At 41.1% G+C, this 18,397-nt stretch overlaps 1 protein-coding gene across 6 annotated transcripts in view; it reads left to right on the forward strand.

Moving 5' to 3' along the window:
- The window catches only part of LOC111148266 (phosphodiesterase 8B), a 238,791-nt gene that overhangs the window by 198,879 nt on the left and 21,515 nt on the right, over window positions 1–18,397 (forward strand). For all 6 annotated transcript variants that reach the window (XM_022504725.1, XM_022504729.1, XM_022504728.1 and 3 more), the window contains 2 exons: window positions 8,800–8,842; window positions 13,454–13,531. In XM_022504725.1, coding sequence (XP_022360433.1) covers window positions 8,800–8,842; window positions 13,454–13,531 — 121 coding nt within the window. The remainder of the gene's footprint in view (window positions 1–8,799; window positions 8,843–13,453; window positions 13,532–18,397) is intronic.

Here is an 18,397-nt window from a genome sequence, read left to right on the forward strand (position 1 = left end):
TTGTAGTGATTCTCAAGTGTCTTTGCCCCGGGCGGAGTTGCACCGTCCTTACCCGGGCCGGTCTGAGTAATCTGATTGGGTTTGCTTTCGGGAGCTTTTGTTCCCTGAGCGCTTTCCGTAGAGTTCCGGAGGGCGGGAATGAAGATGGCGGCCTCCCGGTCTCCGGCCCGGAGGAGCCGAGAGCCAGGGCCCCACTCCTCAGTGCGCCCTCAGAGAACAGCGCCCAATTACTCCCGTCACCCTGCCTCCGGCCGCGCTCCGAGCTGACCGAGCCTGCGACCGGTTCAAGGTAACCCGGAGCTTAGAACTCACTCCTCGGCTCTGTCTCTGTAGCCGACTTCCCCGTTCTAATACATGTAAGCTCCGCAACACTCAGACACCCCCGATCCTTCTGTGACCCTGCGGGACCTGAGGCCACCCTGACCCTGCGTGGGCTTCACCCTGGTTAAGCCTCTGGCGCGATGTCCCTCAGCGGAACAGACATTTAAAAGTCCCGATTTTGTGCTCCGTTGCTCCGCCGCTTGCCGGGAGCCGGCCCCTCCCCCCGCGGTCTATCTTCCCGTCGCTTTGGATTCACTTCTGCGCCAGTCCTACCTTTCAGAAACTGGTTGATTTTCTGTTTCTAGAGTTGCTGTTCTTCTTCTCTTCGATCTCCCGTTGGATTTGTAGGTGTTTACAATCTTTAGATAAGCTATCTAGCTGATCTCCCGCTACCTGAAGTAGTCTCAGCCTGCTACTTCTCCGCCATCTTGACTCCTCCCTGTTAATAGAATTCTTAATTTCTTTTTATGTTACCTTGATATTAGTGTGTAGAAATGTAACAGGTGTTTGTGTATTTTGTATCCTGCAACTTTACTGAATTCACTCATTACTTTTAATAGTTTTTGATGGAAACTTTAGGGTTTTCTATGTATAGTGTGCCCTCAGCAAATACTGACAGTCTGATTTCGTCCTTACCATTTTGGTACATTTTATTTCTTGTCTGATGGTTGTGAGGACTTCCATTACTATGTTGAATAAAAATGGGAAGAGTGGACATCCTTGTCATGTTTCTAATCTTAAAGGTAAAGTTCTTAGGTTTTCAACACTGCGTGTAATGTCATTGTGTTTGTCATGCATAGCTTTAATTAAGTTGAGGTTCCCTCTATACCCACGTTGTTGAGAGTTTTTATCATGAATAGATGTTGGATTTTGTCAAATGCTTCTTCGACATCTATTGAGAAGATCACGTGATTTTTATCCTTCATTTACTTGATGTGGTATCATTGATTTATTTCTCTGGGTATTAAACCATCCTAAAATCTCCAGAATAAATCCTTCTTCACCATGGTGCATGATCCTCTTAATGTATTGTTGAATTCAGTTTGTTAATACTTTGTTGAGGACTTTTGCCTCTATGTTTATCAGGGATATTGGCCTAGTTGTTTTCTGGTGTTGTCTAGTGCCTTTGTCTGGTTTTGATATTAGAGTAATGTGGGCCCTGTATAATATATTTGGAAGCTTTTATTCTTTTTCTTGTAATAATTGGAGAAGAATAGGTATTAATTCTCCTTTAAATGTGTAGTAGAATTCACTGTGAATCCTTGTGGTTCTGGAATTGTCTTTGTTGGGAACTTTAGGTTAATAATTCAGTTTCATACTAGTTATCAATCTGTTGAGATTTTCTATTTCTTCCTGATTAAATTTTGGAAGATTATATGTTTCTAGGAATTTATCCATTTCTTCTAGGTTGTCCAATTATTTGGCATATAATTTTTACTAGGGCTTTCATATTTCTGTGCTATCAGTTGTTGCTTATTTGTCATTTCTGATTTTACTTACTTGGGTCTTCTTTTTTTCTTAATGAGTCTGGGTAAAGATTTATCAATTTTGTTATCTTTGCAAAGAACCAACTCTTGGTCTCGGTGATCTTTTCTATTGTATTGTTTGTCTCTGTTTCTTTTATTTCTGCTCTTTTTTATTTCCTTTTTTTTCTACTAACTGGGTTTCGTTGGTTTTTCTTTTTCTAGGTCCGTTAAATGTAAGGTCAGGCTGTCAGGATTTTTCTTGTTTATAGAGAGAGATTTGTATCACTATAAATTTCCCTCCTGGAACTATTTGCACTGTGTCCCAAAGATTTTAGACCAGCATTTTCATCTTCAAGTTTCTCTAGGTATTTTTTTTTTTTAAATCTCCTCTTTGATTTCTTTGTTGACTCATTGGTGGTTCATTGGGTTAGCCTCTACATGTTTGTGGTTTTTACGAGGTTTTTTTTTTTTTCTTGTAGTTGATTTCTAGTTTGATACTATGTGGTTGGAAAGAATGCTAGATATTATTTCACTGTTCTTAAATTAATTGAGACTTGTTTTAAGGTCTAACATGTGATCTATCCTGGAGAATGTACCACAAGCACATGAAAAGAATGTGATTTTACTATTTGGGGATGGAATGTTCTGTATATGTCTGTTTAAGTCCATCTGGTATAGTGTGTTGTTCAAAGCCACTGTTTTCTTACTGATTTTCTGTTGTCTGATCTATCCATAGATGTTAGTGGGATGTTAATTGTATTTCTGCCAGTTTCTTCCTTTATGTCTCTTAACATTTGCTTTCTGTATTTAGGTGGTTCAGTGTTGTGTGCATAGATATTTAAATTTGTCGGTGCAGAGATATTTAAAATAATTATATCCTTTTGATGGGTTGATCCCTTTATCCCTGTGTAGTGCCCTCCTTTGTCTCTTATTACAGTCTTTCTTTTAAAGTCTACTTTGATATAAATATGCTATCCTGGCTTTATTTTTTTTTCCTCTTCCATTTACATGAGACATCTTCCACACGTTCACTTCAGTCTGCATGTGTGTTTAGGTCTGAAGTGAGTCTCTTTTTAGGAAGCATGTAGATGGGTATTGTTCTTTTTTGTCCATTCAGTCACCCATGTCTTTTGATTGGCGCTCTCAGACCATTTATATTTAAAACTAATTATTGGTAAGTAATTACTGCCCTTTTGTTTTCTCATTGTTTTTCTGTTAGTCTTGTATTCCTTTCTTCTTATCTTGTTCTCTGTCTTGTGTGTGTGGTTGTTGTTTTTTTTAACCTACTCTAGTGTTATGCTTGGCTTTCTTTCTCTTTTTGTATATGTATATCTATTATAGGTTTTCCTAAGTATATAATAGTTTATATTAAGTTGATGGTCACTTAAGTTTGAACACAGTCTGATAGAACTTTATTTTACTATCCCACTCACCATTTTATGTATGCGCACATCTGTTTAGAAATTTTTATTTTGTTAATCTCCTTTCCTTTCATAATATTCTTCTAATTATGGCCTTTTCTTTTCCACTTAAAGAGGTCCTTTTAACATTTCTTTTAAGTCAGGTTCAGTGCTGATGAATGCCTTTAACATTTTTGGGGGAAAATACTATTTCTCCTTCAGTACTGAATGATAATTTTGACATATAGAGTATTCTTGGTTGGAGGTTTTTTTTTCCTTTCAGAACTTTGAATATATATAATGCCATTCCCTTTTAGCCTGAAACATTTCTGCTGAAAAATCAGCTGATAGCCTTATGGAGTTTCCCTTTTACATAACTACTTATTCCTTCCAGCTTTTGAAATTCTCTTTGTTTTTAAAATTTGACATTTATTTAAAGATTTATTTATTTGAGGAAGGGAGGGCTTCCCTGTGAAAATTACCTTTTGGCAAACATCGAGAGGGCAAAGAGGCAAAGGGAAGAGGGTAGATTTGGAAGTTCCTCCTGGGCAGAAGAGTCACATGTGTAAAGGTTCTGTGGTAGTGAAGAGCCTGGGAAAACAAGGGGGTTGGAATGGAGGCCAGTGTGGCCTGCAAGACGGTAGCCCAGCAGAGCAGCAGGGGCCAGGCCACAGTGCACAGCCCCACAGCCAGGCTGTCCCACAAGGCTGGCCCTAAGACCATTGGGAAGTGTTTTAAGCAGGAAGATGACAGGATTAAATGTAGTTTAGGTAACACTGGTCGAAAGAGTTGAGAATGAGCTGGGCTGGGAGGCATGGCTGAGGTAAGATGAGAGCTGACAGTCTTCTGCATTCTGGCAGTAGAGAGAGGTGAAGGGGGCGATCCCAGAGGTATTGAGAAGGGAGATTTTCCTGGATCTGATGATGGACTAGGTATGGGGACTAGAGAAAAAGAAGCGTCGAAGATGGACACCCCAGGTTTATACATTGGGAAATCTGGCAATTTGAATTGAGACTGACGCTTTTTATGACTTGGCCATTCCCTAATGACAAAAGCAGCCTTGGACGTTTCTACCAAATGCCGTTCAGATTCCCAGGGTGATTCTGAAATGCAGGTTGAAGGAGTTACCTAGTATTTGTTTGCTTGCTTGTTATTATTGCACTGATCCTAGCCTTGACTCATTTTAACTGCTAAAAAGTCCCATGGTTTTACAGTTACAAAAAATTAATTTTAACATATTATATTAAGAGTGTTGTTTTCATATAATTATTTCTCAGGGTTTTTCTCCCATAAGACATAAGAGAATTTAGGTTCATTTGTAATTACATAATTCATAAAGTCAGTCAGTGAAATCATTAAAATCCGTCTATTAACTAGTTAACTGGGTAAATCTACACTTCTAAGACAGCTGCTATTTACAATTCACTAGTTACAGTTTGACGTGGAACATCATTTTCATGCCCAGGCTCATGGTAGGTTGGGAATTCCTGGGACCATGACATGTAATTCACTTTGCTCAGTTTCAAGTTTTTCTAAATTGCCTTCATCCTATTTATTTTTACAGACTTTTAAATTATAGCTCAGACTTGCAATTTTTAGCCATTCTTCCATATTCTCAGTTGAATATATAATCTTCCCACATTTTATTATGAAATTTTTCAAACCTGTAGAAGAGTCAGAAGAATTGTAAGTAGATATGCACGAGGCCACCACCTATGTCGTGTAGTGACTGTTTTGCTCAGTCATCTATCCTCCTATCCTTGATTTACTCATCAGTCCCTCTTAGTCTTTGATAGCTTTTAAACTAAGTTACATATAGCAGGACATTTCACCCCTTGGCACTTTACCATGTGTATTATTGACTAGAGTTTAATATCTGTATCCAGGTTTTCTCATTTTTTAGGTGAAAGTTATATATAGTGAAATGCACAGATCTTAGGTATAGCATTCCTTGAGTTTTGACAGATGCACATACCTCTGTAACCCAGGCCCCAACAAGGTCCCAAATCTACCATTCCAAAAGTTCTCTCCTGGCCTTGCCAGATATCCCTGCCTCTACTCCTACCCCTCCCACCCCTAAAGGGAACATGTTCTGAATATTTAACCACAGATGAGTTTTGCCTGTCCTAGAGTTGCGTACAATATCTATGTTTTTATGTTTGGCTTCTGTGACTCATCACCATGTTTTGAGATGCATCTGTGTTATATATATCAGTAATTTTTCCCTTTTCCTTTTTTTGCTGAAGAGTATTCCGTTGTATCAGTTGACCACAGTTTATTTCCCTTGTTGATGAACTTCTGGAGTGTTTCCAGTTTTGGGCTCCTTTGAACATTCTTAGAGAAGACTTTTGGGGAACAACATATGCTTTTGTTTATCTTGGGTAAATATTTAGGAGTTAAGCTGAATACTGAGGAGTGGGGTCATAGGGTAGGTGTATGCTTAATTTTATAAGAGACTGCCACACCTGTTTTCAGAGCAATGGTACAATTTTCTCTTCGCTCCAGCAAGGTATGAGAGTTCCAGTTATTCCACAGCCTTGACAGAATTTCTTTTTAGACACTGTGGTGGGTGTGTAGAGAAAATAAAAATGGTCTTAAATGGTTATTCCAGAAGAGGAAAACAATCAGATGACCCTGAAATCTTTCTCTTCCACACACATACACACAAAACCCAGAATTTGTGGGGCCTTTTAGAGCCACGCATAATCATGTTTTTGTAAACAAAGCATTTAGCACAAGGACAGCAACATTTGTGGGAACCTGTAACATTTTAAATAATTAAAGGTTCAAAATGATGAATCCCCCCCCCCAAACAAGGTGTAAGTTTCCAAGGACTTGCTAAGAAATCCCAGCTTTGAGCTCTGGCAGGAGCAGCTAGGACAAGGCCCGCGGTATTCACGTTGTAGGAACTTAGTGCTAAAGCATTAGGTTCCCCAGAAACACAGGGATCCAAATTCCTAGTCATGACTTCATGTGGACACATTTTACACTTTAAGCTTTCTTTCACAAAAGGGAAAACAAAAACACTCCACAGACAGTGGTTGACTTGGGGACACTGAATTATGACTGCTTTGCTTTACTTTAGCATACATGTGACAAAACCTATAGATAGCAGAGATTCAAGCCTTCCCCAAAATTTCAAAGGAAATTGTATTCCAAAGAGCTGCCCTCCTGTCCCACAGAGGATGTTGTCCTCAGACCCTAATTAAACAGGCCTGGGCCCAGAGCTTCCCTTGTGGGTCCTCCCTGTAAAGAGCTCTGTGATAAAGAGGAAGTGGGTTTGGAGCCGTTGATCGAGGTTAGAAATTGGGCACTGTTGTGTACTAGCTGGGAGCGTCAGGCAAGTGAAACCTCGGCTTCCCCATCTATCAGAGGAATGACGGTCCTTCCTCTGCCAGGGGTATTGTTCTGACTAGCCTGATGGCAAATGCAAAGGTGCTAGCACATGGCAGACATGGAGGAGACGGTGCCCTTGTCACGGCACAGCCGCTCCGTCTCTCTCCATGCCCCACAGCCCTCCAGCCCAGGTTACCCTCCTGGCTGCTTCTTGGAGAACAGCCAACTACAGAGCAGCTCCTTCCCTGTTGACTTCCTCAGAGAACACAGATGAGAAATATGAGGCAATAATTCCAGTGGACTCATTCATGCCAAGTTATAAATGTGGGTTTAGACCTCCAAGAAAAGAGTTGGAACTGTTAAAGAATTTTCATCCAAGTGAATCTTCAGTTGTGAAAGGGGTTGGGGAGGGGGAGGTATTCCCAAGAGGGAAGGAGGGAACCTGAGCCGGGAAGCTCTGAGGAAAACCTAGTGCCGCTGGAGGGTAACCAGCAGAGGGCCTCAGGCACTGCTCCCACCTCAGAGGATCAGGAAGTGAGTCCTGAGATGTCCTGAGCGACAGGTGCTAACGTGGCCCTGTGAAACCTCCGCTTGTAAAGCAGGTGACATCAGGGAGTGACTTCCAGGCTTTGTTCCTGTCCATAGGAGAGAGTCCATCAGCGCTAGGTGAGCTGTCTCAGGGGCAGTGGTTTGGGGGGCGTGCCTGCCTGCTGCTCCAAAAGGGCCAAATACCACATCCTATGTTTAAAGGCAGATGGGAAGCTACCTCAGCAGAGGGACCTGGTACCTCTCACCTCCCCTCCCCTCTGTTCCCTCTTCTCCCTGGCCAGGACCATGGCACTAGCTTCTGAAAGTCAGGGTTGGGCTGTGTCAGCCGCATAGGAGCTCCACAGATCATTCGGCTTGCCCATGGGGGTCAATAAAAGACAAGGGCTTTTTGGAGTAATCAGGGAAGTCATAGGCCTTCGTTCCTAAAGGAGAGGTGTATTCTAATTCAGAGAGAAAAGCTAAGTATTTAAGATGACCTGGTTTTGAGCTAAAGCTGACTGAGAAAACAATTTGCAAGGCTAAAGTTGTATTTATTTGGTATGGTATCAAAAATCCACGTTGCACTCAGGAGCTTTGTAGCAAATGGTCTTTATCTGTAAAGGAAAAACTTAAACCAGTTGATCACAGAAGAAATAACAAGGTCCCCCAATTATGGGATAAATGTGTCACAGCCTTTAAACACATTTTGAACAAGATCTCACACAGGCCGACCGTGTAGTTGTTTCAATAATCATGTGGCTCGGACTATATGGAATGATTCCACATAATGTGGAAGAAAGCCCCCTTTCTTTAACACTTCAGTTTTACATGATCGTTGTTCAGTGGCTGTGTCAAGCTGGAACATCGTACCTGTTATCTGATGTGTAGGGAACTCCTGGCTATTACAGTTGGTGTTGGCACTACACAGTCACCTGGCTTGTTTTTCAGGTTAACTTATGCCATTCAGTGAGTAGGTACAGAGACTTGATTGTCCAAGCAACTGGAAATGGATGATTTAGCAGCAAAGGAGCATGATGATAAGCATGATATAGCTAGATGCACCCCAATAACAGTGTCTTAGTTATAAATGGAAAAAAATGCAGAATCCCAAAGCGTGTTTATTATTTTCTAGTATTAATGACTCACTCGTTTGACAGATATCTATTGAGCATTAGCATAAAATCATTAGGATACCAAAGTTGATAATGAGAGGAAGTAGATGTTAAGCTGCATCCTAAGTTCCTATCTCTTTGTGAATAAACATTTTGTAAATCAACTCTGTCCATAATTGAGGAACACTAGAAGAGGTTTTTAGAGAGGTTTTTAAAATCCTAGGCCTAAATTCAGATTATTTTTATATTATAGAAAAATTTTATAACATGTCTAAAACCTAAATAGGTTATATATTAGCCTTATAAAAAATTGTTACAGATTTTTGTCTTTCTGCATTTATGCAATGGTCAAAATGGAAACAGCTGAAAGGAGATGTAGACGTCCTGGGTAGAAAGCACATCCCTTGGGTATCTCCTTTCTCTCGGGCTCAGGCATCCCAGAAGTGTCTGAATGTACGAGAGCATTTGTAGAATAATCAGTTGGTGTACATCTTTCATCTGTTCATATTATCTGTGTAACTTCTTGATTTCTTGAATCTTCAGAGCTTTTTAATGAAACTGTTCGGCTGGAAATGTAGCTAATACCATATTTAAAATTTTTTTCTCTTGTTTCCCCAAACTTTTGAACAACTTCAGCTTCACAAGATTCATCGTGATTCAGGAGACAATTCTCAGACAGGTAAGAACACTTCCATTTCACGCGTACACACTCTGGTGGCACTGGTGGGTTCAAGTCTATAAATTACTCTGAAGAAGTAGACACTCACTACCCTAGAATTTGGATTGCCAAAATCTGAGTGCTGGTATTGGAAGGCTGGAGAGAGTCAGAATACAAGCAGAATCCCTTCAAAACTTGACTCTTGATTCATGGTAACCTTTTCTACTGAATGCCTTTCCCATCCTGGTTTTATTTTGCTGGCTAGAGACCTTGCAGAGCAAATAAACCCAAAAGAGAGTGGCCCAGAAGTCCAGGGGAAACACACTGTTGTACCCTGGACAGGCTACCCTTCCCTCCTAGCTCTCGGTGGCTAGATGATTAGAGAGCATGGACTGCCCTGTGCAGGAAGTCAAGAGCACTGAGGCACCATTTCAGTCCCTTCCCCCTCAGTTTACACTCTGTCTGACCCTTTGTCTCTTCTGCCCTCAAATGTGGGTTAGACCAGATGACTATTGGATTTGAAAGGTTTGTAATTCTCTAATCATTAGAGCAAAACACCAGTCTGCTCTCAAAGACTTAAAATTCTTGTTCCTGCATACATGCGTGACCTTCTTTGCTTAGTTAATGGTTTTCCCAGATGCTAATGCATAAAGTTAGACCCTGAGCTACTAATTCAGTCCTTCTCCTTGATTCTAGGATGGTCCATATTTTAGCACACTCAGACTTAATTTGATCCTTCTACATTTTAGTTTCTTTGCTTGTAAAATGAATTAATAATGTCCATCTCGTTGCTAGGAAGAGTAAAGGAGAAAGTGTATATAATATCTAACAGTACCTGATACTTAGCTGTGGGGTATTGTCCTTCCATTCCCCTACTCTTTCCCCTACTCTGCCTTTCCCTCTCCCTCCCTCCTGGTATGTCTCTGTCTCTATCTGATGTTTTAGTTTATTTCTTGTACACAGCAAGAGTAATATTTTAACTAACTTATGAGCTTCTGGGTGCCAAAACCTCTTCCATTTTCATATCCTTTGCAGTGCCCAGCATTGCCTTGCACATAATAGACCCAATAAAAATGCTCCCAGAGCATGGCTATGTTGAAACTATCCCATCTTACAAAACATAGGTTCCCCCATTTGACTAACTCTTTGACTTTGAGCTACCTGCATAATCTCTCCAAGTTTACATTTTCTCACTGGTAAAATGAGGATCACATTATGTAGCTTTCAGAATTGTTGTAATGATCATAAAAGATAATTTCTATACTTTAACTTTGAAACACAATGTCTGCTGCAGAGTAGGTGCTCAGTAAATGTTAGCTTTTTTTCCCCAAAACTTGTTGATATTATATCCCTTCTTGTCATTGAATAAATTTATTTAAATTTCCTTTATCCTTATTTTCTCTGGTTTTTAAATTCATTCCATGAGCATCTGTTGGTAGAATGAATAATGAATTATTTGATTTAAATGGCCTTTTATTGAAGAATAATTTCTCCAAACTTCTAATAATTTCTGTTGCTGTATTCTCTTAATTTTAGCTGAGATAAAATCAGGAATAAGCATTAGATACCTTTGAGTAATTTCTAGTGAATGATTTAGAATTCAGCCAGCCAGACAAGAAACTAACTTCCCTACTTTAGTTTAATTTATTTTTTAAGATTTTACTTATTTATTTGACAGAGCTCACAAGTAGGCAGAGAGGCAGTCAGAGAGGTGGGGAGGAAGCCTGATGCAGTGCTCGATCCCAGGACCCTGGGATCATGACCTGAGCCGAAGGCAGAGGCTTCAACCCACTGAGCCACCCAGGCGCCCCCCCCCCTACTTTAGTTTTATTTAGAAATTAAATTTTGAGGACTTCTTGAGTTTTTTTAATCTTGAATGTAATCTTAAATCTTTATTAAGTTAGATTTAATTTATTACGTGGTAAATGAGTGTTAGGAATGTGAGATTATTAAGTCCCTGAAGAGCACTTAAAGGAGTGTCTTGCAAGGGACCACTGTTAGTTTTCAAGGTTTGAAAGATGCCATATGATCCTAACAATGTCATGTAAAGTATCACTACCCGTAGCTGTCTTTATAAACTCTGAAACTCCTATCCAAGGCTATGAAAACTATTAAGGCAGAATCTGGAAGACAAAATGAGCCAAAGGGACAGTGTAAATATTTTGTTATATCATTTAAGACAAGGCTGTAGGGTTATGGTGTTCAGATCAACTTCATAATGATTCTGCTTTTCACTTTTTGCTATATAAATACAATTCAAGTTTACTTATTTAATTTTTTTTAACTGAATCAGATTTTTTAGGACACTTAAGTAAATGGTTAAAAAAGGTGATCCAGAAGAAAGTATTTAAGACATATTTTGAAGTGAAAACAGCAAATAGCAGAACAGTTATTGTAACATGATCCTATGTGTGCCTCGAAGGTATATTTGCAAATGAACGGACGCAGTTAATACTATGAGCCAGCATGAACTACATACGTACAGTGTAGCAGGCAACCATGCTAGCTGCTGCCGTGGATTAACTCATTTACGTCTCCCAACAGCCTGAGAGAGATGCCGTGACCAACTCCACTCGATAGATACAGATATCGAGACACAGAGAAATAACATTCCTACGGTTACACAGCTAGTACATGGCATGGTAGAGACCTGAACATTAGCAGTTGGGCTCTGGAGCTTACTCTTTTTTTTGTTTGTTTTTCTTAAGATTTTATTTATTTATTTATTTATTTATTTATTTATTCATTCATTCATTCATTCATTCATTCATTCATTCAGAGCGAAAGAGAGAGTGAGGGCACCAGAAGGGAGAAGGTCAGAGAAAGGAGCAGACTCCCCTTGGAGCTGGGAGCCCGATGCAAGACTCGATCCTAGGACTCCAGGATCATGACCTAAGCCGAAGCAGTCACTTAACCAACTGAGCCACCCTGGAGCTTATTCTTTTAACTGCTGTTCTCTCTTGTACTTTTTTTCATGCTAATGGACAATTCTTAAAAGAGCATTATTGCATCTTTTTTTTTTCTTTCTTGGAATATGAACACTGGAATTTTTTTTTCTTTCTTGGAATATTGGTGTCTGAGAAATGCATTCTCCCTGCAGGAACCTGCCATGTCCCCCTCCTGTCTTAGCCCAGTAAGGAGCAATGCTGTTAAGTTTCTCTCCTAGCCACTGGGTTACTCCACAAGCACCCAGTGCCCTGCAAATGCATGTTTCTGAAGCCAACTCTGCTGCCCTGACATGTTGATCTCTTGGTCCTGACCGGAAGCGCGCCCTCTGTGCTCAGTCTTGGATTGACATGGTTGCAAATTCTGGGTGTTAAATTCAAAGTCAGCAAAGACTTAGTCAGAATTTAAGTGCTTTTTTCACCCCCTCAGAAAATAGGGACGGAGGCGAGAGTCAAGTTGTGGAAATGGTTGGGATTTAAAATGTGCCTTTTCTTCTCTGCCTTCCTGGCAATGGCAGTATGTCTCGTTTGATGAAATGACCTCCTCAGGAGACCATCTGGAGGTCTGACCTTTCAGAGGGACCTAAAATTACTCCATATTAGTTTCTCCAATAAATTCAACTTTCTGTGCATCTCACTAGTATTTTATTTCCACAGATAGCCCTGTAAAAGCCTTCCCCACCCAGTTACATGTACTGTCCTTCAGGTTGAAATGAACCCCCAAAATTTACCCCAGTTTTTAATGTTTTTTTTAAATTTTTATTTATTTTTATTTTTAAAAAGATTTTATTTATTTGACAGACAGAGATCACAAGTAGGCAGAGAGGCAGGCAGAGAGAGAGGGAAGCAGGTTCCTTGCTAAGCAGGGAGCCTGATGCAGGACTCAATCCCAGGACCCTGGGATCATGACCCAAGCTGAAGGCAGAGGCTTCAACCCACTGAGCCACCCAGGCGCCCCAATGGTTTTTTTTAAAAATAGATTTATTTATTTAACTTAGGGAGAGAGAGAGAAAGCACACATGTGCACGTGTGTAAGCAGGGGGCAGGGGAGAGGGAAAGCATATCAAGCTGACTCCCCACTGAGTGAGGAGCCCAGTGCCGGGCTGGCTCTCACAACCCTGAGATTATGACCGGAGTCAAAATCAAGAGTCAGAGGCTTAACCGACTGAGCCATCCAGGTGCCCCTTTTAATGTTTACTTTTTTTTCAAAAAGTATTTTGTTAATGGAACTACAAAGCCCTTGATAATAAGCCCTATTACCATGATACAGTGGGGTGTCACAAGAAAAGAGTATCATTTTACAATTAATATGACTGATAATTTTGTGTTGATGATTCAAAGAAAAAAGGGTTTGCTGTTTTTTTTTTCTTTTTAAGATTTTATTTATTTATTTGACAGAGAGAGATCACAAGTAGGGAAGAGGCAGGCAGAGAGAGAGGAAGGGAAGTAGGCTCCCCGCTGAGCAGACAGCCCGATGCAGGACTGAGATCATGACCTGAGCCGAAGGCAGAGGCTTAAACCACTGAGCCACCCAGGCGCCCCGGTTTGCTGTTTCTTGAGACTATTCTGTAGGGCTTAAAAAGGAACCTTGTTTTTTAGATAATGGGGGTAAGGGGAATGTGTCTAAACTTCATCTGTCAATAAGCTGCAGACTACTCACTTTCTGTTCCTAATTTAAAATCCTTAGAGTCTCATTCATTCAGATACAAGAACAGAAGGAAAGAGTCCATTGATGTGAAATCGATATCATCTCGAGGCAGTGATGGTAAGTTTCTTAGATTTCTTTGACCTTTCTAAGGTGTAGAAGATGCCAGAGGAATGTGCTCAAGAAGCCCCAAGTAGTATGGTCTTGATGAAAGGTGCTTTTCTTTCTCTATAAACTGAAAAACTTGTGGGCCTTTTGAATCTTTTTTACTTTTTACAGTCTTTGTCTTCTCTTTGAAATGATTCCATGCATATTCCTTGATTCCTAAAGTATGTTGAGCCACGTAACCACCAGAGCAGCTCGGATTTTTGACAGCTAGGTCACTCCAGTGGCAGAGAGAGAATCCCAGAGTCCTGGCTTCCCGACTTCAGTGCAAACCCAATTTGCAGTGTACCTGTTAGACACCCTAACCCTTCATGAAATGTCACAGAAGTACTGTGAGACAGAACTTAGCAGCACGGTGGTTCTGCTCTGCAAAGCAGAATTTACCAGAACATTATTTGAGTTCAGTCAGGCCTAAGTAATCATTTGCATTTGCACGGCATTGAGAAAGACATATTTTGAAGTGAAAACAGCAAAAAAACAGAAAAAAAAAAGGTGACTGAAATTTCAGTCCTAGGTACGTGGGGAAAAAAAATGAGTAATAGTTTCAAAAACAGGAGTCTGCATGTATGGCCAAGGTTGGGGGCTGAGGAGAAAATGATGAGTTCTATTTTAGTGGAGATGGCAAGGAAGCTAAAATGTAAAACGGGTATTCAGGGCTAGAGATATGGATTCGGAAGTCCTAGAGGTGATAGATGAAGCTGTGAGCAGGGTGAGATCTCTAAGGTGTGTGTGTGTGTGTGTGTGTGTGTGTGTGTGATGGAGGTAGGGGAGAGAAAGAGGAAAGAAAAGAGGGTCTAAGACTTGAAAGCACACCTTCAGTGAGAGGAGAGGCAGGAGAAATAGGGCCTGTGAAGACTGCAGGAGAGGTGGCGGCGAACCAAGAACAGGAGGGGAGCAAGAGAAAAGAGATGACCAGCAGTAGAAATGCTGCAGAGACCAGCAAGCTTAAGAACTGAGAACTAGTGGATTTCACTCATTCATTCTAGGGGCATGAAGAGGGATAATTAGTGACTGAGGTAGAAAGGACAGCAGTAGGATGGTAACCTCAGGGAATAAACAGGAAGGACAAGTGAAGGACTTTCCAATCCTTTGGGTCACAGTGTGAAACCTGAGTATGAGGGAAGTGGCTACACTAGCAAGGACCAAAGACTCTAGAGACAAGATGAATAATTCATAGAGGGAGATGGATAAATCACAGGCCGTGCGAAAGATTGGGACCAAGAATGTAAAGAAAAAGGAGGGACTGAAATATTTTCAGATGTACACAGAACATTTTATATGGAAAAGATAATGGATGAGAGAATTTGAACTGGATTAGCTCGGTTTTCAGCATAGAGTTGGGGTGGGATCATCACCCCTGCAGAACATGGAGAAGTAGGGGCTGCAGAGCACAGAAGAGGGCTGCAGTGATGGCGGAGCAGCAGGAAGGCTCTCCTGATACTGCCTAGAATAAGTTATCACATCTATAACATGAGGATTTTATCCCTCCTGCCTGCCTCATAGGAAGTGGTAGTAAGATCTAATGAGAACGGGGCTTTTAAAGTAAAGCTTCTCCCCTCTGAATTTTCTACCCACATGTAAGCATTACCTGTTCCAAAAAAAGAGAGAGAAGATGGCTGAGTAGGAGGACCCTTACCTTATTGCATCGCATGTATATAGCTAGATAAAACTCTTACCAGTGTAAATAACCAGAAAGCAACTTGAAGACTGGCAGAACAAACTCCATAGTTAAATGTAGAGAATAGTCCATACAGAGGAGAGTGGGAAGGGTGGGGACATGTTTGGGAGCTAAGCAGACCCGTAGGAGGGAGGGATGGCACAACTTGGAGAGGGGAAGAGAAGAGACCCTCATGCCAGGCACCCCAGGCATGGGAAGTCCCCATAAGATCGAGCTTTGAAAAACAAAAGGGCCAAATTTGGTGAATTCTTAAAATTAGTGGGCTGAACATCTGGAAGTTTAAAAATCAATTGGCTCTGTGATGGCCCTCTCCAGCCAGCCCCAGCTCCAGATCTCTTGGCAAAGCAGACCCACACAAACCCTAACCTAGGGTCTAACTGGGTCAGAAAGGGATATGCCTCTTCCTAATTCCTGATGGCATAGCTGGGAGGACAGTACCAGGCCTTAGGGCCCAGCTCTGACGGATGTGGTTGTTGGAGGGGGCCCTCACTTGGAGACCTCATACTTGGAGCCCTAAGCCCCACAAGTCTGGAGATTATAAGCACAGATGGTAGACCCAAGTGGCTTGACTTGCCCGAGGCCACCTGAACCCCAGGGATTTGGGAGCAGAGGTGGCTCAGCTTTGTGGGCCCCCAGGGCACTCAGCAAACAAAGGCTGTCAGAGGGTTGAGCAAGCCCAGTCTCAGCCCAGGGTTTCAGATGCTGCCAAAGGAGGACTGGATCAGGTTAATTGTATATGGATCTCCTATTCTCCTGTGGACCTGCCCCCTTCCAGTAAGCTCTTGGCCAGAGCCCATCCAAAGCAGAGCCACAAGGCTGGCAGGTGCAAACAGCCCCAACAGGGACCAGCACCACTCCAAAATGACCCCTGCTCTGGGTAGAGGGGAAGATAACCACACATACCAGCAGCCCCAACAGTGCAGCCCCAGCAGTGAGCTAGGAGCAGACATCTGGTCTGACAGCAAGCCCTGTCTGCCAAGAAAAGTTTCTTAGGGAACAACACAGGAAAGCACCCTGAAAATCAGTGACTCTGTCTGTCTGGCAAATGCCTGGTGTGACTCAACTCAAGCCCAAGGCAGCCCCAGACTGGCCCACTAACAACACCAAGGACCAAACCCTACCCACAGTAGGCAAAGAGCCGTTGCAATCAACTGGATCAAAGGGAAAAGCAGCTCAGCCTCAACAGTATGTGCATAAAACAAGAGGAGACACTCCTCAAGTGCTAGGTTCTGATGAATAGGAGACACTGCACAGCAGGGCACTACAGGACCTCTCCTTCACAAAGCTACTACTTTCAAGAGCAGGAGTTGTAGCTGACTTTCCTAATACATAGAAACAGACACAGAAAGACAAAATGAGGAGACAGAGGAATATGTCCCAAACGAAAGAATGGGACAACATCATAGGAACAGAGCTAAAGAAAAGAGAGAAAAGAAACGTGGCTGATACAGAATTTAAAGTAATGGTCGTAAAGGTACTCACTGGACTTCAGAGACCTCAGTTGAGACCCTTAATGAAAAGAAAAAACCCATAAAAAGAACCACAGATGAAGAATTCAGTAACTGGAATTAAAAATACACAAGATGGAATAAGTATAGTCTAGAGGAAGCAGAGGAACAGATCACCAACCTGAAGGACAGAGTAATGGAAAACAACCAAGCTGAAGAGGAGAGAATACAAGATAATTAAAAATGAAAATAGACTTAGGGAACTCAGTGACACCATTAAGCCTAGTAATATTTGCGTTATAGGGATCCCAAAAGGATAAGAGAGAGAGAAGGAAGGAGAAAATGTATCTGAAGAAATAATAGCTGAAAACTTCCTAATTTGGGGGGTAAGAAACAGAAAAAGAGATCCAGGAGACACAGAGAGCCCCCAACAAAATCAACCCAAGGAGGTCAGCACCAGGATGGATAGTAATTAAAATGACAAAAAGTAGTGAGAAAGGGAGAATTTAAAAGAAGCAAAAGAAAAGAAAATCATTACATACAAGGGAAATCCCAAAAGGATGTCAGCTGATTTTTCAGAAACTTTGCAGATCAGAAGGGAGTGGCTTGATCTATTCAAAGTGCTGAAAGAAAAAAAACCTGGAGCCAAGAATACTCTATCCAGTAAGGCTATCATTAAGAAGAAAAGGAGAGATAGACTCTCCCAGACAAACAAAAGTTAAAGGAATTCATCACCATTTAACCAGCCCTACAAGAAATGTTAAAGTGGACTCTTCGAGTGGAAAGGAAAGACCATAAGCAAGAGTATGAAATGTAGGAAACAAAAAAGCAGCAAACCTAACCAAGTATAAAAACCAGTCAAGGGCATCACAAAATAAAAAGATGTTACCATATACTTAAAACATGGGAGTGGAGGAGAGGAGTAAAGAATGGGTTCATATTAAGTGACCATCAACTTAATATAGACTGCTATATACATAAGATTTTACATATAAACCTAATGGTAACCACAAAACAAAAACCAGTAATAGGGGTGCCTGGGTTGCTCAGTCTGTTAAGTATCTGACTCATGATTTCAGCTCAGGTCATGATCTCAGGGTGGTGAGATAAATCACACACACACACCCCCACCCAGGTGAGGCTCTGTGCTCAGTGGGGAGTCTGCTTGAGATTCTTTGCTCTCCCCCCTGCCCCAGCTCATGTTCTCTCTCCCTAAAATACATAAATACATCTTTTCTTTTAAAACCCAGTAATATGAGAAAAATAAAAAGGAATTCAAATATATCACAAAAAGAAAGCCAGCAAACCATAAGAGCAAGAGAATAAAGGAACAGAGAAGAACTGTAAAATAAGTAACAAAATGGTAGTAAGTATATACCTCTAAATAATTACTTTGAACTAAACAATCAAAAGACTAAGGTTATGAAATTGATTAAAAAAAAAGAAAAGACCCATCTATATGGTGCTTATAGGACTCATTTCAGACCCAAAGACATGCAGATGGAAAGTGAAGAGATGGAAAAGCATTTACCATGCAAATGGGAGTTGAAAAAAAAAAAAAAAAAGCCTGGGGTAAGGATGCTTATATTAGGAAAAAACAGACTTTAAAACAAAGACTATAACAAGAGACGAAGATACTATTTTATAAGGGGAACATTCAACAAAAAGAACAATTGTAAATAAATAATTGTTCAT

This window comes from Enhydra lutris, unplaced genomic scaffold (genome assembly GCF_002288905.1).
Source record: "Enhydra lutris kenyoni isolate GAN:26980312 unplaced genomic scaffold, ASM228890v2 scaffoldscaffold19, whole genome shotgun sequence".
Classification (NCBI taxonomy): Eukaryota; Metazoa; Chordata; class Mammalia; order Carnivora; family Mustelidae; genus Enhydra; species Enhydra lutris.